Source organism: Mycteria americana, chromosome 10 (assembly GCF_035582795.1).
Source record: "Mycteria americana isolate JAX WOST 10 ecotype Jacksonville Zoo and Gardens chromosome 10, USCA_MyAme_1.0, whole genome shotgun sequence".
Classification (NCBI taxonomy): domain Eukaryota; kingdom Metazoa; phylum Chordata; class Aves; order Ciconiiformes; family Ciconiidae; genus Mycteria; species Mycteria americana.
Genome location: NC_134374.1, coordinates 25,163,351 through 25,190,291, shown reverse-complemented (window position 1 = coordinate 25,190,291; position 26,941 = coordinate 25,163,351). Strand labels below are relative to the sequence as shown.

Genomic DNA, 26,941 nt, shown 5'->3' with positions numbered 1-26,941 from the left:
GGGCAGCACTGCTCTGGCATGACATGAGTGTATGAGGTCTCAGGCAGCTGGTGAGCCCCTCTCACCACTGGTGCACAGGCTCTTGTTAAGGTGCCACCATTACAGCCCCCATTCTGGGAGCACTGGTGGTGCTGGGAGCCCAGTCCCATGGGCTCCCTGATGGCTGGCTGCAACCTGCACCCAGCAGCTCCCCTCTTCCCCGGGAGGAGCAGGATGCGACTGTGGCCGTTCCCAGGAAGGGGTGCAAGGCAGCTTCCTCCTGGGCTCTGCACCGTGGGCTGCACCGAGAGGTGACGTGGCGGCACCAGCTGTGGGACCTGATGGGAAAACCAGCCCGTGCCCTGGAGGCTAGCTGAGAGCCCCCCCACCACCCATTGTTTGGGAGCTGAAGCAATAGGAGCCCTTTCCCAAGTTGCCGGGAGCCTGGCAGGTTTGGCCGGCAACTCGGCTATGTGGTCTGAAGGCTTTCCCAGGAGGGCCGTATAGAAGCAGGGCTGGACGCCGTTGACATCATCCCGGCTATGTCTAGAAACGCGGCCAAGCGGCACCGCACGAGGGCCATCGAGGTCGGGAGGGCACGGAGCCAGCCCAGGGATGAGGACTTGTGAATGAGAGCAGTACGGGCAGCGCCAGCGGGGCGAGGTCCTGGGGTCCCCCCCGGAGAGCCCCTCTCCCTGCAGGCAGCCATCCCCTTGCAGCCTGGTGCCAGGCAAGAGCAAGTGGGTCCCTTGGGCAATGTCGGGCAGGAGACTATCGAGGACTGACACCAAAGTGAGCAAACCCTGGGCACCAAGGCATGGCTTCCCTGCCTCTCCCACTCTCATTATAGGAAGGGCCAGGATGTACATCCACTTCTTCCCCATCTTCTGGCTGTTGTATCTGATTGCACTTGATTTACTTGCTACCAGAGCAAGGGCTGCTGTGGCTGTGGAGCTCTCGGGGCCTCTCTCTGTATGAAGCAACCTCGGCTGCATTCTGGCTGCAGCAAACCATCCTGCACCGGGGGCATCCCTTAGGAGATTCCCTGAAACCCCAGCAGTGCTGGCCTCAGCTGCAGGGTCTGTCACCTCCCTCCTGGCTGGGAGCTGGTGAGCAGCAGGGCTTGCTAGGTCAGTCACTGCATTGCAAACAAGATTTGCGATCATGATGCAAGGCTCATTCCAGCTCAGCGCATGTAACGCTCCTACGATAGGTAAAGCACCTCCTGCTGCCAGTCTCCAGTGGGAGCACGGGGTCTGTGCTTCAGGGTGGGATTTCAATGACTCTGAGCCAGACATTGGCCCCTGCAGGCAGGTAAGGAGTAAAGGGAGAGGAGGCTGCAGAGCAGCACTGGGCAGGGAGGGAAGGGGTCTGGGCAGGAGAGTTCACATGCATGCGTGCGAACACAAGCCTGAGCCCAGCTACCCTCTGCTGAGCCCTGGCAGGAGGCGAGGACAGAGCCCTGCAGGTTGGGGGCTTGGCTGCAGGATGCATGGGGATGAGTGTGGCCAGGACTGCTCCTGGACTGAGCCATCGGGCAGGACTGCTGTCCCTGTGATTCCTCTGAGTGCGGGTCCTCCTTTGGCTGGCAGTGACCTCCCAAGTCCAGGCTTTCCTCTGGGACCACACCAAACAAGGGCTCTTGGGGCTGCGTGCCCTGGTCTATGCTCTTCTCTTGGTGGCTCAGGCCCCAAAGCAGCCAGCCAGGCTCTGTCTCTTCTCCAGCTGACTTTAATCACAGAAAGCAAAGCTTTCCCTGCACCCTGGGTACCCGGGGCCAGTCTGGAGTGGCCCTTCCCAAATGCCGGCTGTGTGCAGAGGTGGTTGCATCGCAGTGCTGCGTGTGCCTGCCGAAAGCCATGTGTCAGCAGGGTGACACGGGTGCACACGCAGGCCTGGTGCAACGATCCCTCCTGCCACCCCATCGTGTCAGCCCCTGGGGTCTCTTCAAGGTGCTTTGACCGTGCCTGGGGATGCGTGAGCCCTGGTGCCTCTGATAGGTGCTTGGGGTCCTCCTCCTCATCCCTTCTTCTGGTGCCTGGAACCCCTCCTGTTGTGGTTAATAACTTGCTTTTCCCAGCAGAGCATCAAGATCCCATACAAGTGCTTTGTGGAGAGCCCTTTTTGCAAAGACCAGGCTAAGCCTTGTCAGCTGCAGCACACAGTAAGGAAATGCTGGTGGCGACTTCCTCGCTGGCTTATCCCCCCCCGGGGGTCTGCCTGATTAGTCAGCTAGCTGATTAGCATCAGGTAATGATGGAAACTGTCTCCGAATCCCCACAGGTGCCGGTGCTCCCCAGGGAAGCCTCCTGAGCACCGGGGCAGAGGCTGGCCCAGAGCTGCCTCTCCCACCTGAGGAACCCTGGTCCTGAGAGCCAGCCCATGCATCTCTGGTGTAGGAAAAACATCAGTAAACCACATTGCCCTTTGAATACCAGCAGCAGCAGTAAATGCAGAGAAACCCAAGGAAGGCTGAGCAAATGAATCCGTTCTCTCACAAAGGGCTATGTGTAAACTGCTGGTTTTGCAATGCAAGAGCAGGGAGTGGGAGGAGCGGTTAATGTTTTCTCAGCAAGGGGAAACTCCTGGATGGAAATAGCACTGTGCCCTGGAAACGGAGCCCTTCACCAAGCAGGGTGGTGTTTGCCCAGCCCTGTCTCGGCTGGGTGATGCTGAGCGGGGTACGGGCTCTGCGGTGAGAACCGCTCCCAACTGGCACGGGAGCGACGAGCTCCTGTCAAAGCCCTGCACGAGCACGTGGGGAAGCTGAGGCCGGGGCTGATCTCAGTCTCACAGCGTCTGCCCACGCGGGTGGGCTCCCCAGGAATCCCTCCCCGTGCCCTCCGTTCTGCCTGTCCTAGTTGCATTCAGCCCACAAGCACCTGTGAAAGGACCAGGAGTGCAGGGGTGGGAAGAACACAGAGTCCCCTGGCAGGGGAAAAAGCTGAAATAGGATGGGAACAGTGGGGCTTTGGGGAGATATGTGGGAAATAAGAGAGAAAAGGCTTGAAAGAGGCTTAAAGAGCAGCTCCCCACTGAAGGCAGGAGGAAGAGGAGATCCCCTCTGCTGACACAAATAGCACCTAAAGAACTGGGCTTATCTGGGAGCCAGCTAGCCTTTAGCAAGGGCCACTAAACCCACTGCTGGGAACGTGGGAGGTCATGTCCCTTCCTGTGCTGAGCCTCCCAGCACCGGCAGGCAAAGCACTAGAAGGGAAGGAGCTGCCTCCAGCAGCCAGGGCCAAAGGACAGCGGGGCTCGGTGTCAGAGACGTAACGGGGTATGCAAGGGTTTGAGGGGCTCTGTTACTGCCTCTGTTAGCTCTTTTTAGGCCTGACAACACACTCTGCTGCTGGCCTCCTGCCTGCAGCGCTCACCCTGAGCCGTTTTGGATTTGCATAGCATAAAACTTCAACCCCTCCGGGCTGAAACAGCAGCAGTACCTCGCCATGGGGAGGTGAAAGCCTGCGGGGAAAATACAGCCTGTCAAGAGTGTGAAAGACTGAACTGAAGTCCCGAGGCTGCTGCCTCTTGGCTAGGCAGCACAGCTTAGGGAGCCGAGGTCCCTGCAAGCGTGCCCCGAGCACGTACCGAGTGTGCTCAGGCTGCTTGGCTTTTTCTCTATGTGCCTGGTGCCTTGGTTTCCCATCCGAAAGCAGGATGCTCGGCTCTGCCGGGCACGCTGGGGCTCCATTCCCGGCAGCAAGGAGTTGCTGCGGTCACAGCCTTGTTCTTCACACCAGTTGCTCGCACCCTGGTGAGCTCTGCCTGCACAGCGCGGGCACCGGAGCTGCGGGATGCGTTGCTCCCACACCACGCACGAGACAGCGAGGCATTTGTGCCTGAGGTATCGGAGCTATTTCATTGCAAATACAGAGGGAGCACAGTTAGTATTTATTTGCAGAATAATGGCTCCGGTGCCGCAACCCTTGGTATGACCCTGTGTGTACAAGGCAGGCACTGGCAGTCCCAGGAAAGGAACCGCACCAGAGAAACCCCACACCTGCAGGAATAGTGCGCTCGGCTATTCCAGCATCTCCTCCCCAGCTGGGCCACGGGCACGCTGGAGGGGCGGGAAGGGACGGGGTGGAAGAGCCAGGGGGAAGCTGTCCCCTGAGCTCTGCCCTGTGCTCCAGGAGCCGCAGGTGCCTGTGCCACGGCTCAGAGAAGTTCCGTCTCCAGCCTGGGTTGCAGCTTTCCTTATATCACTTTCAGTGATGTTCGACATTTGTTCGTTCCGGCTGTAAAACCTCTCCTGGCTCTACACCAGATATTTTCTCACCTCAGTGCCTCAGCTAGAGCAGAGCTAACTGTTGGAGTATCTGCAGATCAGACACGGTGGCCTTCGTGAGTAACGTGCTCTTTGTTGCGGGCGTGCTGCATGGCAGGAGGGGTGGGAGTTCGGCTCCCGCTGTCAGCCCCCGAGGTGCCAAGCAGCCCTGCCCTTGCTGTCGCAGAGAGAAGTCGGTGGCCCGTGCCCTGTTGTGCAGGGCCCGCGTTCAGAGGAGGGTGGCTTTAAACAGCAGCGGCGGCCCAAGTGGTGGCCGTAGCAAAGCAAAATCCTGATCTGCTGGCCTGGGTGTTTGGGATGAGGAGTGTGGCAGGCAGGAGGATTCCCACGCGTTGTGCCCACGTTGGAGCAGTGCTCTGAGCCCCAGCTGAGGTGACAGCCCTCCTGCGCACGCACAAAGGCCGTCACCTCCCCCATCCCGCCGGGCTCGCTCTCCTCGCAGGTCGGGCTGACAAACGGGAGAAGGACAAAGCCTCCGGTGACTTTCCCCGTGCCCACAGGATCCCAGCCGGAGGGAGCCCAGACAACCAGCTCCAGCATCTCTGTTGCTGAAGGGCTGTCGGCCCAGCTGAGCAGCATGAAGGAGTTGGTTCACTTTGGGACAGAGCTTGATGAAAACCCCAGGAATAGGAACACTTGAACCAGTTCCCACAGCCGGGTTAGTGCCCGAGGGTGAGGATGGCTTCATGTACGGAGAAGGAGCCTCAGAGCAGGCTCTGCCTGCGGCTCTGCTTACAGCGGGATTTCATGTTGCAGAGCTCTGTGTACTTTTCAAGCCCGGTAAGCTAATAGTCCCCTGTTTAACTAGCCCAAGAAACCCCTAATGGGGTGCCAGCAGGGTTCGGGACACAAGGAAGCGGCGTTCCCTGGAAGCCACCTTCCTCTTGGGTTCGGTGCCTGTTCAGAGTTCGCTCCCGGTGACCCAGAAAGGGAGCTCTTGGGGGCTCTTTTCGGCGCTGAGGGCGAGCGCGCAGCGAGCGCCCGGGGGACGTCCCGCATCTGTCTGCCACCGGAGAGCTGTGCGGCCCCGCGGGGGCCGTGCCCGGCGCTGGTGGCGGAGCGCCCCGCGAGCCCTCTCTGCCCCGGCTCTGCCCCGTACGAAGCGCAGCGCTTTGCCCGGCAGCTTCGCCCGCCGGGATGGCGGCCGGGGCCCGAGCGGGGCTGCCCCTTGGCCCCCCCTTCCCCCGGGCTGGCGGGGCGAGGACGGGACAAGCCCCGGCCGGGCGTGGCGGGGGGCCCCGCGGTGCTCCCGGGGCGGAGGGCTGCTGGTGCTGGGCGGGGGGGGGGGGGGGGCCCGCATGGCGCTCCCCCTCCCCGCGGCAGCGCTGCCCGCGCCGCGCCCCGGCCTCGGCGGCCCCGGTAGCGGCGGGGCGGGCGGGCGGAGCTGTCCTTCAGCACCACGGCACCTGCCGCCGCCGGTGCCCGGGCCGGGCGGCGGGCCCCGGGGCCGGGCCGGGCGGCGAACGGGCGGCGGGGGGCGGGGGGGGAACGACACCGGGCGGGCGCGCAGGCGCAGGGCGGCGCGGCTCCTCAAGGTGTTGGCGGCGCGGCCGAAGATGGCGACAGACTGAGGGCATGGGGCCCGGCGGCGGCGGCGGGCGCGGCGGGGCCCGCGAGCTGGCGCAGCGGACGGGGAAGCGGAAAGCCGAGTGAGCGGGGCCGGGGCATGCCCCCGAGCGGCGGGCGGCGCGCCGCGGCCGGGGCCGGGGCCGGGGCCGGGGCGGGGAGCGGCGGCGGGGCCGAGCCAGCGCGGCGGCCGGCGGCGGCCTGTAGGCGGGGGCGCGGGCATGGCGGCGGCGGCGGCGGCGGCGCGGCGCGGCGGCCGCAGGTGACGGCGGCGGCAGCGCGGCGCGCCCCGCCGCCGCCGCCGCCGCCCCCCCGCGCCGCCCCCGCAGCATGATCCGCGGCGCCTGGATGTACCCCCGCGGGGGCGCCGGCGGCGGGGCGGTGTGCTGCGCGCCGCGCCGCAGCGACAAGCCGGTGGCCGACCCCGAGCGGGCGCAGAAATGGCGCCTCTCGCTGGCCTCGCTCCTCTTCTTCACCGTCCTCCTCTCCGACCATCTGTGGCTCTGCGCCGGGGCCAAGCTGCGGGCGCGGGAGCGGAGCGGCGCCGGGCGGGCGCGGAGCCGCGGGCCGCGGGCCCTGCTGGCGGCCGAGCCGGCGGGCGGCAGCTGCGAGGCCCTGCTCGGGAACCTCAGCCGGGCCGCCGGCCCCGCCGGCCCCTGCCCCGCCGCCCGCGGCGACCTGGACTCGGCCTGCGCCCGGCTGCACGCCCTGCAGCGGCCGCGGGGCTCCCCGGCCGGCGCGCCCCTCCGCTCGCCCCCCGCCGCCGCCCCCTTCTTCGCCTCTCCCTCCTCCAAGAGGACCTTCCTGCAGGCTTACTTTAGGAACTTCAACCTCTCCTTTTGTGATACTTACACGATCTGGGACCTGCTGCGGGAGATGGCCGGCCCGGACGGCCTGGACTGCAGCATGGACAACCTGATGGTGGACTTGGTGGTGGCAGCGGCCGGGGCGCTGGGCGGGGAGGCCTGTAGCAGCTGCGTCCAGGCGTACCAGCGACTGGACCAACACGCTCAGGAAAAATACGAGGAGTTCGACCTCTTGCTGGAGAAGTACTTGCAATCGGAAGAGTACTCGGTCAGATCCTGCCTGACAGACTGCAAGGTAGGAGGGGGTGCTCCGTGGCGGGCAGCCTGGGGCGAGCTGCGCGCTGTCCTGGGGCGAGCTGCGCGCTGTCCCGCAGCCCCGCCGAGCCCCGGGCGTCCCGGCTGCGGGAGGGTGCTGCGGCCTTCCTGCCCGCATGCCTGCCGGAGCTGCGCTGCTGCCTGCCCGCGGGCTGGGGGTCTCCCTGTGCCTGCCGAGCCCCAGCCTGGCACTGCCGGCGGGACGGGTCCAGAGCCCTCGGGCCAGCTGGGACGGGGCGGTGGGAGCGAGAGGGCAGAGCGGGGCTTGGCCTGAGCGCGCGTGCACTCGCGCATCCCTTCGCACCCATCCGCGCGCACGCAGCCTCCTGACACCCCACTCCCTACCAGCCTCACCCGCACCCCTTTACGTGCCGCATGCACGTACACCTGTGTGCACGCAGGCTGAGCCAGGGCAGGTGTGGGGCCCCTCACCGCTGCCTCTGGCCTTCTGCTGCTGCGGAGGGGTGCTGCACAGGGCTGGGGCAGCCCAGGGCTCTGCCCGGCCGTCGTTAAGCTGAGGTGTGTAGACAAGCGGTGACCTGAGATGAACCACGGTGCCGGATCCCCTTACCCGCATGTGACAGCTGTTTTCCAGCCCTTCCACCCCTTCTCCCCAGGGAGATGGGCCGGGGTGCCGGGATGTGCCTCCCCGTTGGCGTTCCCCCCAGCGTCACGGGCTGTCCCCAGCCGCAGGGCACGGTCCATGTTCCGAAAGCGAATGGGTTGCCTTCCCCAGCATCAGTCAGATCGAGCCTCAGCACGGTGCCGTCTCCTCTCCAAAGCAAGAGCCGCGGTCACATCTCCGTCCGGAGCCCGGCACGGTTCTGCTGGGCGCTCCCCTGCTTTCTTACGAGCCCCGGCACCACGGCTGCTTCAGCTTCCGCCTGCTCTGAGCTGCCTGGGTCACCTGTACGCGCTCCCTCTGGACATCGCCTCTGGGAAGCGTAATGGTCTTGATAATCAAACCTGCTTTCCCTTTCTCGGAGCCGTGTCTTGGGGGAGAGGCATCGGGGTGTGTTACAGCATCGTCCCCAGAGGGACGGTGGCAGAGCATCCCTCGGTGACAGGACAGGGCTTGGCCACTGCTCTTCTGGGAGAGTTTTGAGGGACAGTTGGAGCTGCGGTGGTGACGCGGGTGGCTCTTGGTGCGGCGCTCGTCCTGTGGGAAAGCGCGGGAGCAGCACCGGGGCACAGCGCTGGGGACACCGAGGTGGTGTCTTTCATCAAGGGCACAGCGGCGAGATCCTGGCCGCTGCTCTCAGGCCCGCGTTTCTGCATCACTTTTGTAAGGAGCCGGTTTTGGAAGGGAGCTAGTGCTGGCGTTCTGGGCCGGTGCCAGGCCAGGTAATTACAATCTGCTTGCCCAAATTCCCCCTGCGGTTTCAAAGGTACGTAGTATTCAGCATGCACCGAGTGGTTTGGTCCTGCTGCTCTGCTTCCGCGGTGAATGAAGGGATTCAGCGCTGCCAGCCGTTGCGCTGCTTCCGCTCCCGGGGGCCCAGCAGAAGCGGGGTCTTCCCGTGCCGTGTCCGGTAGAGCGTACAGACACCCTCACTGCAGGCTTAGTGTCCCTCTGCTGAGTCCGACTTGCTTGTGCTCGCTGGCATAGAGACCCGGAGAGAGGAGCAAACAGAGATAAGAAAATAAGTATTACCTTTGGGTCTTGGGCAAGGAGATGTTCCCATGGACTCTAAAGCATCTAGAAACAGAGCCATGCTTAGATGAGTCTTCATTAAGTGTCCCTGGTCTTAACATCCTTGATGAGAAAGCAGGAAACGAGCTTAGAAGGTGCAGAGCTGGAGGTAGTAGGGGCAAGGCGCGTACCTCCTCACTTGCTCCGTGTTACATTGGCGGTTGCATCCTTAGAGCATCTGTGAGCACCAGCTTTGCGATTTCACAGGCGGCATTTAGGAAGCAACAGGAGGGTGCAAGCAGCAGGGCCAACCTGTATGCGCTCGCCCGGGCCACCCACGAGGAAATTTCCAGTGCGGGTGCCCGAGTCTGCACACACCGACCCGAGCCCTTGCAGCTCCCACTCGTTTCAGTCTCTCCTGAAAATCAGGCCACTTATTTAATACGTGCTTCAATACGTATTTAGGTGCCTTACTTTAGACTTTCCCAGCTGCGAGCCTCAACCTCACCCTCTCGGTGGCTGTTCCCCATTTGTGAAATGAGGCTAACGCCAAACTCCTCCGGCGTGGTGGTGACGAGCGAGTTTTGGCCTGATTTCGAGTCCCCTGGACTTCAGCAGGGGCTGCAGTTACTCGTTGCATTGGAAAATCTGGCTGGCGGGATTTTTAAAGCAGCCTGAATTTGTAATTCCTATCCAGATGCTGAATAATACTGCATTTTCTGATGTGACTTGCGGCTGCACGCTGCTCATGTGAATACCCGCTTGAAAGCGACAGCAGAGAGCTACCGCTCGATGGTAACAACATACGAGAGCAAATGACAGCAAAATAGGAGAGGAGCGGAGGAAAACATGACAGTCAGCTCAGCCGGCGTGAGAGGCTCCTGCAAAATCCTTGCAGCAGGACTCTGGCTGCAGAGAGCCCTGTAGCTGGGTAAACAGGATTTAAATAATATTTCTGGGGCTGGGTGAGTATGCAGGGCAGGGGACCGCGCTCGCCGTGGGAGCAGGGCTCCTGCACCGCGTGGCTGCCTCCCATTCACATCCTTCCTATTCCGTAATAGCGGCTGGAAAAATGAAGGCGGGGAAACAAAGCAGCTCCAGCTCACCTGCACGCAGCCTCCCTCTGCAGAGCCACGTATCCCCCCGTAATTTTGTCCCCAAGGAGCAGCACGGCTCGATAAACAGCACACACGGAGCTCTTTGGCAGCCGAATCACCCCAGTGATTTTGGCTTTTTATTGCATCTGCTTTAAAACAACAACAAAAGCCCCAACAACAAAAGCCGGTTCCTCCTTACGGCAGCAGGTTTGACCCCGAGTTAAAAACTTGGAAACTTGGAAGCAGCTGAGTGTTGTGGGTTGGTTTCAGGAGGAACAGGGACACACGGGTCCTGTCGTTCCCTGTTAATAAATCATCCCGGGGGCTGACCCCGGTTTCGGGACGCTGTGCTCGGTGGGGGAAAGGCGGCTGCTGCCGGGGGGGAGCAGCATCCCGAGTATCCGAACCCCGGATCCGTCCGTGCCCGGAGCTCGGGGGAGCGCTCAGGGAAGGCTGGGTCAAAATCTCCCCAGGAGCGGCGGGAGATAGAAATGCCGTGAAATGGTGGGGTCTCTGTGTCATTCAGCTGCGTAGATTGCTCGTTGTTGTAATGTTCTCCTAGGCCTTTTTATTTTCTGCTTGGAAATAATTCCCGGGCAGATCCCACTTTCTGCATACGTTGTTGTTATTCCTGTGCAGCACTAACAGCTTCCGAATCATACTCTGAAAATGTTTTACTCATTACTCCTACAACTAACACCAAAATTCCCTATGGCTGAGAGGCAGTGAAACGTGAAAATACATTTCTCGGGTTTATTGTTTGTTTGCATTTTACGTTTGATGGGGTTTCATGGAGGCTGGCTCTCGCAGCCCCTCGTGGGCGGGCCCCCCGGCACCGTGTGAACAGGGGAGGGAGAGGATGAAGCCGGTCCGCAAGGTCCATCCGTCTTCTGAAATACATTTCACCTCTTGCTGTGAAGAAGACCTGAGTGCCAGCTGCTGGGGTCATGGTGCTAGTTAGCGGTGATGTGCATAAAAGAGGTGGAAAATGCTTGTGTTTTTCTGCCTATAAGAGGGAAAATTCATTAAATGAGTTGGGAGCAGCTGCCTGCCACCTCCATCTCCCCTCTTCCTGTGCGACTTGTACCCTTTGTCGCTGCAAGACACAGTGAACTTCGTGCACCGAGCGGTTGTGGTGACACGTTGGTAGCATCCTTCAAAAGGGCTCGAGGAGGTCACGGCCCGGGGACGTGGACGTTGTGGCTGAATGTCCCTCGGGAAATGCGGGGCAGCGGCAGCCCTTGCAGCACGTGAGCCTTCAGCTCAGGCTTTGCAGGACTTAATGCAGGAAGAAATCCCCATCCCTCCAAAGTGATGCCCTGCGGGATGCTTATGGCTGGTTTGTGCCTTTTTTCCATCTTTCTGGACAGGCAAAAAGCAGCGTTGCTCCAGCTCAGCCACCGCCAGATGAGAGGTTTGCTTCTGTAAAGGCAGAGCACTGTGTTTGTGCCATCTCCCTCACCAACAGCCGCTACGGAGAGCTCTCCTAAAAGTGCACGTTCCCACCGGTACTAGGGCAAATCAAGATCTATGGGAGAAAGCCTGCTGAATTAAGGACTCATTAGGTTGCAAGAAACAAAGCTGTGGAGAGAGAAGGACTGACAGCCAGGAGCTGCAGGGCTGGGGCTGGTAACAGAGCGCTGGTGGGAAGGCGAGGCTGGACAGGACCTGTAGCATCTCAAATTATATTAGATTACCAGGGTTTCTCTGCACGCCTGGGCCAGTGGCTGTTGAATCCCGCTGCGGCCCTGGCCAGATCTGTTTTTTCACCTCTGGTTTCCCCGTTACCTACCCGAGAGCCTGTCTGGGGGAGCCTGGCAGGGCAGGATTTCACTCCTGGGGCTTTCGCGACGTGCCGGTGTTTCCCTGCTGTGGGTGCACAGGTGATGCCGTGAGAGACGGAGGCCGGTCTGCCGCGGCACCGTGCCTGGCACAGCCCGTACTGAGCGGCAACAGCCCACACCGAGTGGCTGGGGAGCAAATCTGCAGTGCCCAGGTTCAATACCCTCCGGGGGTCCTGTTCTCTTGCTCTTGTTTAGCAAGAAACAGCATCAGCAATTGGTGTTTCTGCTGAGCATCCCTCCCTGCAGAGCATCTTCTGGAAACCCAAGCACGCCGGTGCCAGGAGCTTTGGGAGGGCCATGTCTTGGGGGCATCCCGGTGCCAGGGATGCCTCTTGGGCGAACCAAAGCAGCGTTTTACCTTCACAAAGGCAGCTCGAGTTGAGTTTGTCTGGGCTGGGCTTATCCAAAATGCTGCTCAACCTGGTGCACTCTGGCTCCAAGCCTGGGTGGCTCCTTGCATGGAGACCCGTGCGCAGAGGGGAGGTCCCTTGAGACCCACGGCAAAAGTGGTTTCACCAAAATCTTGCCTTTTTTTTTTTTTTTTTAAATGTGAAGTCCAGGAGCCCAGGAGGGGAGAAGCTGCTCCCAAGCACCCAGGCAGCTCTGGTGTCTGCACCTGAGCTCCACCTCACCGGCTCAGGAACAAGCCTGGCCGGTGAGGTGGAGCTTTACTGGCATTTCATGAGGTGAAAAAGAATTCCAGAGTAAATTCCAGAGTAATTCCAGTGGATCAGCACAGTACATAATTCAGCAATTTTAGCAAGACCACATGCACAAGCTTAGCCGAGCGCGCAGCTCCACGTTACACACCAATTCTGTATAAGCAAACGTAACTTTTTTCAGCCCTGCACAAAGATGTGATTAAACTGTATAAAGAATTTGAACAAAAGGAATGTGTGGGTTTAGGCGTGCAGTTACTGCAGCCGCAGCCCCTGGCACGGCCCGATTCCTGCGCCTTGTGTCAGGTGCCACCTAGATGCTTGAAAACAGAGATCAAAGATGGAAAAACAGAAGAACCAAAAACTGACTGATGAAAGGAGTTTGCTCTGTAATAACAAAAGTGTCAAGGTGTCAGAAATGCTCCAGCGGTGCCCGGGATGCGTGGGAGTGCTGCAGCCCCATGAAGTGGGATGCTGAGCCGGTGCTTGGACAGTCCCGAGCTTTGCTTGGGGTCAAGACATCTCAAGATGCCTGGGGGTGTGCGGTGGGCTGGCGGCCGGACCCTCATGGCTGCTGTGGGGTGAAGCAGCCCAGGGTGGGGGCAGTGGCCGTGGGGTGCTCCCCCCAGCACTTGGCTGGGCTGTTGGGTGGTGGTGCGTGGGGGGGTGGAATTTGCCACTGATTTCAGCGGTGTTTGGCTGCCTGCTTTGGGCTGGTTGGTTGGTTGTCTATTAGTCCTCGCCTGTTAATGTCTGTCGGTGGTGCTTAAGGGAAAAATACAGAAGTTTATAAAGGCAGCAAGTCTCCGTGCAGCAACAGGCAGATCGGCAAATGGTGCAGGGAAGAGCGCGAGGGAGGGCGAGAGATCTGTCTCCATCAAACTGTCACCAAGTAGCTACAAGTGACGCAGGCGCCAACGCCTGTTCCTGCGCCCGTGTGCTCCCGGCTGTGCCTGCTGCCGCCGGTGCTGGATGCACGCGAGCCCCGGTTCCGCTCCGCCTGTGCCTGTCCCTGGGAGCACGATGCGTGCGGGGGCTTCACCGGTGGGGTGGAACGACCTCCTCGGAGAAGCAGGCTCAGCTCCGGCGGCAGAGGCGCGGTGCGATACTTCAGCAGCTAACGATGCCTTTTGGAAAACATCGGGTGTGCCGCGGTCCTGTTGGGTGCAGGCAGCCTCTGGGAGTCCGTGAGCTCAGCAGCGTGTGTGACGGTATCGGCAAAATGTGTGACCTGGTAAAATGACACAACCGCCCCCGCCCTGGTCCCGCTTTGCTGTACGGACCCATTGCTACAGGCTGCCTGGGGTGGCCCAGATCGGGGGCGGCTTGCAATGCTGCTTTTCATAACGGGCAGCGATACGTGCTGTCCCCCCGGACAAAGGGATCTGCTAGTGTCACGCCGACTGCCAGCCGTGCGAGCATCCTTGTGCTGCCAGGGGAGAGGAGGCAGCACCCTCCCCACAGCCGGGCACCGAGAGGTGGAAGAGGATGCACACGGTGTCTGCTTGAACCCAGGACATCGCTGGAGCTGCCCACACACGGGGCTTCACGTGGTTCCCCGTCCCGAGATAGGCATCTTTTGCATCAGGAAAGGAGCCTTTTGTGCACCGTAGGGATCACGCACAGCCTGGCCTCTCCCCGTGGCAGAGACCGCAGGGCTCGGCACCTGCGGAGCCCCGAGGACCGCACGCAGCAGCCCCAGCCCCTCCGCACCCCAGGAAGCAGCGGGGTCTCGTGGAAATGTCCCACGGCCCCAGGCCTGGCCCCACAGATGCCCCATGGGGCTTTTCCTCCGCTGCCCAGCTCCAGAGCTGCCCGCCGGGGTGGGAGGCAGCAGGCAGGCAGGCAGCAGAAGCAGGAGTGCAGGAGATACCTGGCTGCCACGGGCTATTCCCGCTGTCACCGGGATGCCATTAGGATGCGACTCATGCCTGGCTCCACGGAGAGGAAGCTCGGCTCCGCTGTCGTTTGAAGGGCAATGACTCAGGGACAGCAAATCTGTGAATGAGACACGGAGGCTGCTTGGGCGAGAAGTAGCCATCTGTCCACACTGCCTGCAGCCCCGGCTCTGCGGGCAGAGCTGGCAGCTGCCTGCCTGGGCAGGCTCAACCAGTTTGGCCTCGCTCCTCTTCCCTGCTTGGCTTTTGGTCGTGGCCTCTCCCCGGGCCCTCTCTCCCAGCCACGATCCCGGGGTGTCAGAGGGAGGAGCGGTGCTGGGCGCACACAGCCAGCGTGGGCTCCCCCAAACTCCGCTGATGTGGCTGTTGTGTTAAAAAAGGCAGCATGAAACGGCATCATCTGGTAAGGTTTTGGCTTTCCAGACCCCTGCCTGCACGAGCATCCTGGTGCTCCTGGTCCCGGCTGGAGAAGGAAACGCTGCCTGCCCTGCTCATCCCCTCGGGAGTAAAAGAAACGCGTATTTGGCATTTCGGCTGACATCTTATCTCTGCACGGCAGCTTCTGCAGTGCTTCTGGTGGATGGAGGCTGCGGAGGGGTGGGAGGGCGAAGGGGTGGTGCGGCGGCGAGGGGAGCTGGAGAGGGGGCCTGGAGCCAGCACCGGTGGCAGGGCCGGGAGCTCTCCTGGCGAGGACCGTGCCAGCGCCTGTGTGTCCCCAGAACAGGGAGCCTGGTGCACCTCGTGCCCGCAGGCACCGTGCTGCACCGCTCCCCAGCGCTCTCCGCTGCTGGTTGTTACGGAGGGAGAGGAGACAAGCAGAGGTTTTCTCGGAAGTTTTTGGACATGGTTTGGGAAGGGCGCTGGGGGCTGACCAGTGCGGGGGGAGCAAGAGTTGTATTTTTGTGTTGAATGTAATAAGAGCGCAAAGTTCAACCCCCTCCAGACCTGGGCCTCTCCCTGACCTGCTCCTGGTCTTCAGTGTCATCTTCCATGGAGCTGGATGGTGGAGAGTAAGAATGACCCTATAACCAAGAAGTAAGCTGTAAAAGGAGATAAGTCCTCATGCTTGAGGCTACAAAGCAACTACCGCCAGCCCGAGGTCAGATGGGAGCCCTGCTCTGGGCGGTTTATTCCTCACAGCAGGGTCTCCAGCGTCATCCCCAAAGCCCCTGGTTCTGGTGGCTGCTGGGGACGGGTGGGGACAGGTCTGGTTTCCCTGGGGGAAGCCCCTCTCATCCCACCTCAAGCCCCCTCCAGGCTCACTCATGGGGGGCCTCCACCTGGTTTCACTAGAATTTCCATTCTAGACCAGGGAAGCATCTCCGAGCTACTGTCTTCCTGGGAGATGCTTCAGTTTCCAAGAACTGGCATTTTCAAAAAGGGGAAAGAACCTTTAGCCACAACGTTCCCGGCAGCCACGTTACCAACCGCCGCTTCTGCAGCTCGCCCGCTGCCCAGACCTGCCTCTGCAAACCGGGGCAGGAGATGCTCGTGGAGGTGGGGAGAAGCCTTCACCCACAGCCACCTCCTCCCCTGCGTGTTCCCCACACCTGGGGCAGTCCCGGCTCTCTGAGCCCTGGCTGGGCAGGAGGTGCAGGCAGGGTCTGGCAGCCCTGGCTGAGCCCGGGGTGTTGGTGATGATTATTTCACGAGCGGCAGCTGCTCTCCCCCTGCCATGGGTGAGCCGTTGCTAACGGGTCTGCAGCCCTCAGTGTGGGGAGAGGGGAAATCTGGGTGTGCGGATGCTGGCGGAGTTTGCAGAGCTCTCGGAGGGTATGTTTGAGATGTTCCCTGCAGTCCCCACTGCCACCTCCATCCCGAAGGTCTCTGAGGTGTCCGGGCACTCCTGGTCCCACCCAATTGCTCAGGCTGCTCGGCGGGAGCAGGCAGGGGTAGGAGACAGGAGAGGTGTTGCTGGGGTGGAGAAGCACAGCGTGTTCTGCTGGCTCCCTGCGCTGGCTGCCCAGTGCTCTTGGGGGGTGGGGGTTGCTCCTGGATGTGGTCTCCAGATCCTTATTTGATCCTTGGGATTCTTCAGGGCATGGCAGCTAGCAGAAACACTGTCTGTAGAAATGCTGTTTGTTGTTTGTGTTTGGCAAAAAGTTGTAACCTGTCCAGCGTGCCCTGCATCCCTGTCAGCCCGGCCCTGCTTCCTGCAGAGCTTGGAAATCTCTGTGTCTAGGGAGCGCATCTGCCTGCCTGTTGAGGAGGGATGCTTGTACAGGCAGGGCACATGCAACACCAAAGTCCTGTGATTTTTGCTGCCTGCTGCTCAGTTTCTAGGTGAATTCTAGGTGCGTGCTTTGGATCTGTACACCCAGTAAGTTATTTGGATCTTTGTAATGGCCCCATGAGGCCATTTCTCTTAAGCAGTCTGCAGAGCTTCCCTGCCCTGTGCCCTAAACCCAGCCGTGCCCACAAAGCAAACCAGCTCGCTGGAGTACCTGGGGTTGGAAGCACTTGGAGCATTGCAGCCTGATACTGAGCTGGCTGGACATGTAGAAAATAAGTCTGAGGAGGTGCTTGCAAAAATCAAGGCGTTTGACTGAACTTTGCCTGGTGTTCCCCTGTTACCTCTGCAGCACAGCTGGCGAAGCAGTGTCCGCAGAAGTTTCTGCGTACGTATGCAAGAGCAGCATTTCTTTGCCGTGATGCGTTACTTGTTTGTCGTCGTTCAGTGCTCTCCTGTTAAAATGAGATTGTCAGGGAACAGCAGTAGCTGCTGGGACGGAGGGCTGGCTCGGAGCACAGGGCAGCGATGAGCCCGGGGCATGGGGCAGCTCTCTGGACGCTTCTTGCTCATGGAAATGCAGAGGAAGCATTTCCACTCTGCGGAGGATAATTAACCTTCATACCGTGCTTTGGAAGTTCAAGTCTCTGTGCGTTAGTGTTACCAAAGATGCCGACCCCTTTGCTCACCCCCTTGTCTTGCAGCACCCTGCCTGCGACTCGCTGCCTTCCCTCCCGCGCCCGTTTGCTCTGCGGGTGACAGGGTGCTGGGCAGCGGCCCCGAGGCTCCAGGTGCCGGCTGTTTTCAAGGGTCTGGCAGGCAGCAGCGGCCAGGGTATCCCCGGGGCTTGCCTGCACCCTGGCTCCTGGCCTGGGAGGGGGAGGCAGCCTGCGGGCAGGGCTGGCGCCGGGGGACGGAGCAGACGTGCAGCTGCGCTTGCGGCAGCTTTGTGGAGAGGGGAGGAGAGCCCCAGCCTGTCCTGGGCTTGCTCCAGGGGAGAGCAGCAGGGACGGGGCTTCCCCGCAGGAGCGCATCCCTTGAGGCTCGCTGCCTGAGGAGGAGCGATGCCAGCCAGGAGCATCTGCCTGCTGCTCACAGTGGAGACCGAGAGTTATCCTGGGTTTTTCCCCACCTCCCCGGGTGCATTAAGGCCCCACCTGGAAAGGAGGGGGAGATTTCTGCAAGCGGCGTTCAGCTGGGGATAAAAAAAGAGGTTCCAGCTCTCATATCTGGCACGAGCCGTGTCCAGTCCTGTTGTCTCCATCAGTAGAAGCTGCCAGGAGTGGTGATAAGCATCTAGGAAATCATCTTTTGCTGCATTTAAGGGACCTGTGCACTCAAGTTAAGTAACAGGCCCTTGCAGCTGCCTAAACAACCCTAGCATCGGCGTGGGAGACTGTGCATCTCCCTCTGACCGTGGAAGGTGCCTGGAGCCGGGCTGCCGAGGCGGGACGCTCCTGTCTTCCTGCTCTTTGCTGCATGAGGGAGCTGGGACAGGCCAGATCCTGCTGCTCACCCCGCTCCGCGAGGTGCACGAAGCGTGGCGTGAGGCAGGCCGGGTTCCTCCCGCTGCGGGGTGTGCCTTAGACCCTGTACCATGTTGCGTTCCCGTTCATACAAAATGAGACCTTGCAGCATCCTCTGCACCAGTCAAGCACTTGAGTGAGAACAAGGGCTTCCTGGCAACGTGCGGGATCGGGCCCTTCCGCATGCATCGGTTGCGAAGGCGGCCCTGTCGTGATGCCCCGGCATAGCCCTTGCCGGGCTGGGTGCTCACACCCTCCCAAAAACGATGCTCCAGCCTAACCGCTTCCTTGGAAGGTAGATGCACCCGCTCTGCTGGAGAAACTTCTTCCTTGCCCCCATCAGCTGGTGGGTAATTTATGACTCGTGGCACTGAAGTGTCTAGCCTTTATTTTTTTATATCCTATCTAATGTAACAGGATGTTCTCATTATCTGTATAAATGTTTAATCTACTTTTGAATCCTGCTAAGCTCCTGGCTGCAGCAGTATCTAATGGGAGTGAATTCCTCAAGCGATGCTAATAGATTGCAGGGACCTGACTTTCCCTCTGTCCCGACTCGATCGTGTTCATCTTCAGCTTCATAGCGGTCTTTAATTACTTTTCAGCTAATTGGGCTGATAGCAGACTAGGCTGCTAACTAACCCACCGGTTACCTGCAGCCTCACCGGAGGGCTAGCCGGTGAGCGATGGGCACGCGTCTTTCTGGAGCCGTGCCGGCTAGTGCAACTACCGCAAAGAAATCACTGCTCGCGAGCAGCCCTCCTGCCTGCCTCGCCGAGCCCTCCCACCTTCCGAGCCTTTCTGAAACCCCCAGGAGTTATTTTTAGGATGCTGGTTAATGGTCCTCTGGATTCCCTCTTCCTGCAGCTGGACCCTCACTGCCCAACGGGCGCTTGGGGGAGAGCAGTGCTCGGGACGGGGTGCTTCCCCCAGCAACGTCCGCGTTTTCTCCCTGTTTCTGTAGGTGAGCCATGGTTCAGTTATAGCTGCTTAAAGAAGTGCCACACTGGAGCAAAATGCTGCTCTCCCAGCCTCTGCTTGGCTTTTTCTTTCCTTCTGCTGCTCTTCTTTCTGCTCTCGCCGTCTCTTGGCGTTAGCATTTAGTTCGGTGCCCTCTGCAAGGCAGCCAGGCAGGACCGTGGGCTGGGGGGGCTGTAAGGGGCGGTTATTCGGTGACTCCTGCAGCCAGCACCTGTGTCGCTGGAGCTGCCTGAGCCTCCCATGGCTTCGGGCTGGCTGCTCAGGAGAAATTCATTTCTCATCATTGTCTCATCATGACACCTGACCAGTCTGTAGGTGGGTAGCTGGAGTCGCTCATCCTCTCTTACTGGGTGCTCATCCTCTCTTACTGGGTGCTCATCCTCTCTTACTGGGTGCTCATCCTCTCTTACTGGGTTATTTGGGTTTTGTTACTGCCTTGACCCCCCTCAGCATCCCACGCTCCCAACCCCACTCTGCCGGGGCCAGCGCAGCACCGCTCCCCACACGGCCGCACACCAGTGATGGGGCTCTCTGCCTCGTCTGCTTCCCACTGGCCTTCCCACGAAAAAGTGTTGTGTAGGAGCTTCTCCGGGAGGCCGAAGGCTTAGTTCCGGTGCAGGGGTGCAGCCTGGCCGTGAGCACAGAGCACGGGTCTCCCATGCCCAGACATGGAAGGTGAGCTTGATGCGGGAGCGTCCCGGTGGCATCGCACCCCTGTGGCAGGAGAGAGGGAAGGGCTGGGACTCCGGGGACCTGCCGAAATGCATCCCTGGCTGCACAGTAACCGGAGCGTTTTTGGGAGGGAGGACTTGGCACATCCCCAGCATGTGATGACTGGGTGACCAAGCTGTCCCCTCTCCCGGCTCCTCTGTGGCCGACCCGCAGGAGCGGGACGGGGGTGTGTGCACCCATGCCGGGGTGGCCGGGCAGAGGCCAGTCTGGTTTAGCGTGTCTGGGCCAGGTGATGCCGGTCTGTTTTGGTGTTTCCCACCCCTTGGCTGGGGCCGCGATGCCTGTGCTGGTGTGCCGGAGCCATGCGGTGTCACGGGGCAGATGGAGAAGGACAGAGCCCTCCAGATGCCGAGGAGAAGCTGCTCGCTCCCTGGCCACCGGTGGTTTGTCCCAGTCTCCTGGCCGGCTCTCCTGGTGTCCATCCCCTTCCCTTCACGCTCCCGTCCTGGCCTCGCCTTCCCCATGAGCTGGTCTTCTCCCCTCTAAACCCCAGCCAAAACCCTTCTGGAAAGGAAAGCATAAAGCAGCGGTCTAGATTTACTGTTGCCCCTCTCGCTCGGCAGGCTCAGCGTGGGAGTGCCGGTTCTTTTTGCCTTTACTGTGCTCTCGGGTTTGTGTGCATCAGACGTTTCTCAGGACAGAGCCTGTCTACTGCTGGTGTTGTGCAGCCTGTAGCACAATGGGGCCCAGTCCTTCCTTCCAAGGCGCTTCCAGAAGGAGCAGGCTCCATGTGCGTTTTGTTTGGATTCAGTACATTTGTTTTACAGCAGCGCCCGCAGGCAGCCCACCAAGACGGGGGCCACATTGTACTAGGCACTGCCCAAGCGCGGGTAGTCACTGCCAGAAGAAATCACAGGGCGAACAGAGGGGACAGACCCAGGGTGCGGGGGGGACTGAACACCCCGCCGACATCACGTACGCTGGAGCGAGAGCTGGGGTCTGTGGGCAGCAGCGAGCGGAGCGCTTCCACCCCGTCGTCATCCTCCCTCGGAGGAAGGACGCGTCTATCCCAAGGTGGAGTCTGATAATTAAATGAAAATATTATTTCATGGGAATTGGAATGTTTTTGAGCAGTGATACAGTATCAAAAGCCTACTGCAGTGGGCTGGGGTCTGCAGGAGCGGTCGTGCGGGGCTGGGTGGCTGCAAGCTGGGCCACGAGGGTAAGCCCTGTCCAGGTCCCGATGGCCGCAGGGCCACTGTGGCAAACCTGCACTGGGCAAAGTGGGAGCTGTGGTGGGAGGGAAGGGCTCCAGGCAGCCAGCCCCGCGTCGCTGTGGTTGCAGTGCCGGCTCCTGCGCTGGGTGCTGCGACCCTGCACCGCAGCGAGAATCTGTACAGGGTGTTTTGCTGGAGGGTGCATGGGGGTGCAGGGAAATTGGGGGGACCTGTGACACGCAGGCACACAGGTACTGGCTGTGGAAAGCGAGGGGGCTTGGCAGTGGTCGCTGCCTTTCCATTCATCCAGCTGTGATGTTAATTACTGTGATTACTTGCTTGCTTGCTTGCTGTGTAATAGATAGATGCAGCAACGCGGCCGTGCTGGGATGCCAAGTGCCATGTCTCCTAAGCGCAGTCCTGGCCGCAGTACTGCTGAGGGCTGTACAGTGTCCGAAGCGAGGCCACGAGCACCGCTATTCCAGGGAATGCTTCCCGTTTCAGTACAAACCACAATGACGGGCTATTCCTCCTGGGTTTGTTCCAAAGTGAGAGTTGCATCTGCTGGGGTGAGACCAGGCTTTTCCCTGGCCTCTGCACAGGGCAGCCCTCTGTTGCAATGAGCAGATTAAAAAAGAAATGAGCCTGTAAATGTGGTGCCCATCCCCTGATAGCATCCCCGGGCTGGGAGCTGGCACCGCTGACCAGTGCCGGGGGCTGCCCCTGGCCCAGCACACCCGTGGGTGTCGAAGGTGTGCGTGTGTTTGCAGGTTGAGGTGCTGCTTCTCCTGTCCTTTGCCCACTTCAGGCGTTCCCAAGGTGTGTGTCGAGCTACCCGATGTCGTGAACTTCGGCGCGATAGGATTGTTACCTGGGCTTTGAGTGTATAAGGTGCATGGAGGTCATGCTTTAAAGCTGTTTTCTCTTAGTTTTGAAAGATGAGCGCTTAGGGAGTTGTGCCTATCTCAGACTTGTTTTGAGTAACTTGGAGGGGGGGTTATTTTGGGGGGCTTTTTTTTTTCCCTGTAAGAGAAGGGGCATTCAGGTAGTCTCTTTAATCCAAGAACTGGGAATTAAAACTAAAATGCTAAGAACTATAAGCTTCTTCATGAAGTAGTCACTAAGGTGTTGTGAGCGGGTAGCTCTGACTTAACGTTGCTTCTGGGTAATTTTGGAGTGAATTCATCAGTGAGGTCAAGGGACGTGGGTCCGGTCCCAGGACGTGGGTGGGAAGCCGTGGCTGGGGAGCACGGGGGGGGTTCCCCTGCCCAGGACCCTCCCTGAGGATGAGCCTGGTCGGTGCCGGACCCGGCCCAGCCTCCCCTGTGCCCGTTCTGCCCCGGCACGCTGCGGTCGCAGTGCTGGGGTGACGAGCTGGGATGCAACTGGCATGGGATGGCTGGGGGAAGACTAATGGGAAAAAAAAAAACCCCTGGAGATGGGTGGGCTGCAGGGTAGCGGAGAGCCCGGCACGGGCAGCACTGGCCCTGGTGGGGAGCAGGCGGGATGCTGGTCCAACGGCACGGCGTTTCCAGTGATGTTTGAGGAGCACCGGCTCTGGCAAGCAGCTGGGGTTTGCACCGGTGCCGTTCCCAGCGCCCCGCAGCCTGCGTGTGGCCGGCCCCGTTCCCACCGAGCGCCCGTCCCCATCCCACGCCATTCCTGCTGGCAGCCTCCGTCGCGGTGCCCGGAGCCGCGGATGCCGACTCCCCTCCGTGCCCTACGGTGCCGGGGTACAATGGGCAGAGGCGCCCCGGCCCTCGCCTCCCCCGGTTGTGAAACGGAGGATCCGCGGCTCCAGCGCTGTCATCGCCAGGCACAAGTCAACATTATATAAAAAAAAAAAAGTAAAAACAATACAAAAAAAAAAATCGCACACAGTTGTTGGGTTTTGGGGTTGGGTTGGATTCCCCTCCCCGAACCAGAGCATGTGAATGTGGCAAGGCAGGGATAACGCAGCTCCAGAACTATCAAAGAAGTTACCAAAAAACCAGCTGTTACAGATGTGATGTTAGAACAGCCTATAGCAAGGCTAATTAAAAAAAAAAAAAAAAAGCTGTTTAAAAAGCTCAAGATTGTTAATGTCAGAATTGCAGGCGGCAGTAATTGAATACAATGGTAATTGGACGTTGCAGCTTGTGTTTGTGACTCCTCCTGGCCGGCCGTGGACCTTAGCATTCCCTTAATCCTCTGCCATCCAAGGGGGCTCTTCTCTCCCCCCTGCGCGTCCTGCTTCCCGCGCTGCATCCTGATGTGCCAGAGCTTGGAGAGACGCCCGAGCGGCTCATTAGCAGTACTCATTTCCCTGTGTCCACGACTAATGAGGCGCAGCCACTCCAGATGCTCGTCTCAGGCCACGATGGAAATGTGAGTCCCAGGAACCGCTCCGGGAGGGGAGGGGGCAGCTCTCGGCCGGGGGGTCTGGCAGGGACGGGCAGGGATTTCTCCTCTCGGCCCGCCTGGAAGCTGATGGCTGGGCACACGCGGCGTCCCGATGAGCAAGACGTGAGCGAGCTCCCTATGGGTGCAGGAGAAGGGGGCGGCTTTGGGAGGAGGGGTTCAGGCAGGTTCCCTGGTGCTGATGGGGGTCTGGCCCGAGGGAGCGGCCACGGCAGAGCCCAGCAGCTTCCAGCGTGAACCCCTGGCCGCCGGCCCAAGCACGCTCCTGGGTCTCCTTCCAGAGCTGACCCCAGCGCTTCTTCAGATTAGTCAGCAGAGCCCAATATTATTGCAATTAAATACAGCCCCGGGCAGCTTTGCCAAGCTATAAACTCGCGCTCGGTTTCTCAAAGCATCCAGTTTGCCTGCACCTGGTGTAACGGCTCATGACTGCTGGTCAGGGGCTCCGCTCTCCTTGGGCGTCCCCTCGGTGGGAGCAGCGCGGGTGGGGGGGATCGGCCGGTCCCCCGGGCAGTCAGATGGGGGAAATCCCCGCCTTGCTCAGGTGTGAGGTTAGCAGAGGGTGAGGAGCACCACGTCTTGCCTTCTCTATGCAGAATGAGATTATTTTGTAGGGGAAGGTTTCCTGCTTCCCTCGTTATCCTCCTCCCCCTCCAGCCTGCAAATCCCTGGATTGCAAATCCCTGGATCGCAAATTCCCAGGATGCTGCCCCAGCCCCTGCCTCTAATTACAGAGAAGGGTCGTTGCAGCCGGGCCAGGCTCCCTGTGCCATTAGCAGAATTTTCCCTGGGGGAAACTTCCCAAGCATTGATTCCTGCTCTAATGGGAAAACAGCAGCTCGTTGGGTTAATTGCAGCTGGTGGTCCCGGTGGGCATCCAGACTATCCCAAGCACTGCATCCTCTGCAAAGGTGTTGCATCCCAAGGATGCTGCTCCATCCCTGCCCCTTGGCTCTCCCCAAATTTAGCCGGGGTGGTTCAACAGGCAATGCCAGTGTTTACAAAATACTGGCAGCAACTAGATTGGCGTTGAAATGGCCAAATGACTTTAAAAAATGAGTACATTATTTTGTGCAGAAGGGCTCTGGAAAAGCTGCTTGATGGGGGATGCTGTCCTGGTGCTGAGAGGAGGCAGCGGGAGAAGCGCAGGCAGCGAGGAACTCAATTTGGCACAGAAGGGCCTGCGAAAAGCTCGTCCCTCTGTCTGCCGCTTTCAGATGTCGGTGGCAGTGTGAGCAGGCAGGTAGCTTAATTAGATAGCTATTGGAAATCCAATTCATTTTGTTTCTTTTTAATGTCTTTTATGATGGGGTATTTCGGCACACCTGCAAAATTCAGGCGCAGATAGATAGCCTGTCCTCCTCCTCGCGTATAAATCAGGTGTCTGAAGTTGGCCCCTTTCCTAGGCAGCAAAACTCCTTGTGCTTTCTTGGAGTCATCTAGCCAGTCCTCTGAGCTAAAAATGCAGGAAGAAGGCACCAAAATAGAGCTTTTTGGAGTTCAGGTCACTTATATTTACTTGGCCAGGCTGGAGATCAGCCAAAAGCAAAAACAGAATGGAAGAAACGCTGATTGCAACCAAACTCACTTCCTGGAGAAACCATAAAGGGCAAGGATAGAAAACAGCGAGCTTTTCCCCCGTTGATTTAAGCAGAGAATAAATTTCTTCCTGTCCTAAATTCTCACACGTCCTTTATAATGGCAAGAGAAAGCAGGTTGTGTGGGATGAGCTCTGAGGTATCGAAAGCTGTTGGAAAACCAAAGCCGTAGGGCTGCTGCTTGAGCATCCCGGGGAGTTTGCTCCTTGCCTGTAACACTGGGCTTTGCAGATGCGTGACGGGAGGACGCTGGTGTCTCCTAGAGATCTGCCCCCATCTCGGCCTGATCCCGGTGGAGTGGGGCGGCCGCCAGCCCTGTTGCACCAGCAGGTCTTCGCTGTCTTTATTTTTGAACAGACATGGGCAGTTTCCATGGCGCACAGCTGCGGGAATGCCTGCTGCAACACCCGGAGGACCCACAGCTCGGCAAGGCGAGGGCCGGCTGGGACCGGGGCAGCCGCACGGCTCCGGTGCTTCCCTCTGGGCTTGTGGGTGCCCTGGAAAGGAAAAGGAAAAGGGAAGGCACCCGGGGAATCCCGGTGCCTGGTCGTAGTTCCTAGGTGAGAGCACCTCCTCTGCCCTCGCCGGTGGCTGAGGTATCGCCAGCTCTTTGCAGCCTTTCGCTCAGTATTTGCATTAAATTCACAGGGATGTCGTCGTCTGAGACCCCGACCCTCTGCCAGGCTTCCCTGACAGGAGTCAACAGAAACATTTCAGGGGGAAAACGTGCAGAGTCTGCTTGCGCAAGCTGTGTTGCACATCTCATGTTGCACACGAGATGAGGTGCAGGTCCATGCAGAGTCTGCCTGTGCAAGCTGTGTTTCGGCAGGAGAGCGGGACGAGCCCGAGCTCCTTCCAGCCGAGCTCTCGGGAGTCTCCTGTGCCGGCTGCCCCTTCTGCCTGCGGGGCCGAACCGTGGGGTGCTGCAGCCCGAAGCCGGAGCTGGGCCAGTGCAGGTGACAGCCAGGGTCCCCTGCCAGGGGAGCCGGTGTGGCATCCCTCCTCCCCGGGCTGCACGTGTCCCCAGGTGGGAGCCGTGAATGCGACGGGGGCCTGGGAAGCAGCACGGGGGAGAGTCGGAGATGATTAAAGGGCTGGGAGGGAGACTTGCAGGAAATGTGAGAGAGTAAATCAGTCGAGCTTGCCTAAGTTATGACTAAATGGGGAGCGTGATACATCTGCAAATATTAGAAATGTGTAAACACAGAGGAGGGAGAGGGATGGCTTATGGAATGATTGAAGGGAATGAACTTTTGGATGGAAAAATGTAGGTCAAGTATGAAAGAAAACTTGTAGGCAGCAAGATAAGTGCTTTCGGCAGTAAAACAACCGCCTTGGGAAACGCGAGAAAGTCCCGCTGATGGAGATGTTTAACACTAAGCCAGATGAGGGCCCGGAAAACAGGGTGAGCGGGAGGGATGGACTCGGTGTGTCCCGTCCGGTCCTTGCACCCGCACCCTCCGGGCTGGCAGCCGGGGCTGGGCACACCAGCAGGACCCGTCTGGGTCCGGGCTGGCCCCGGATCACGTTGCAAATTTAATCCCTTTCCCGTTCGTGACCCGTTTGTGGGTGGATGCTGTGGTCTGCTGTTGCATGTGCTGTCACTCAGCATTTGCGGCAGAATTTTTGTGAGCAAATATAACACTGCGAGCCGTATATAAACAATGCACTTCACCTATTTGCTATTTATTGTTCATTACCATGGAGCACTGAAGAGTGTGTGCAAGAGAGAGACTGACGTGGCAGGACGCTGTTGGTGCTATGTGACCGGCAGACTTGTTGCATAGAAAAAGCCCAAATGATTAATCACAAAAAGTGAGTGGCAAATTATCTTTTTCTGCTACGTAGCTTAATTCTTGTTTAAATTTGCAGGCTGTTTGTGGTGTAGTTAATGCATCCGGTTTTTAATCCTGAAAACTTTATGACTTGGGGGAGAATTCATCCCACCCAACTCCAGCCATTTAAAATTCCGGCAGCTAGTCGACACTAGCTGTCAGAAATCCTCTACAGTCCACAGGGGAAGAGAGCAGCACCTCCAGCCCCCTCGCCGTCGGGCGCTCGGGGTACTCCGGTGCTTCGGAGGGATGCGCTGTCCTCAGGATGCCCTCTCTCTGTTGCCTATAAAGGGCAGCCCAAATAACCCTCAGATAATTACTAATAATTAAAATAATAACTAATTTTTAGAAGATTGAAATTAAGGAAATTCACCCCAGCCCAAACACCTTAAAT

At 59.4% G+C, this 26,941-nt stretch overlaps 1 protein-coding gene across 2 annotated transcripts in view; it reads left to right on the top strand.

Annotated features, from left to right (window-relative positions):
• The first annotated feature begins 6,143 nt into the window (after nucleotides 1-6,143).
• The window catches only part of NALF2 (NALCN channel auxiliary factor 2), a 29,652-nt gene continuing 8,854 nt past the window's right edge, over nucleotides 6,144-26,941 (top strand). For both annotated transcript variants that reach the window (XR_012777297.1, XM_075513155.1), the window contains exon 1: nucleotides 6,144-6,937. Coding sequence is in view for 1 of the 2 variants with exons in the window: in XM_075513155.1 (XP_075369270.1) it covers nucleotides 6,167-6,937 (771 nt within the window). In the remaining variant the exon portion in view is untranslated. The remainder of the gene's footprint in view (nucleotides 6,938-26,941) is intronic.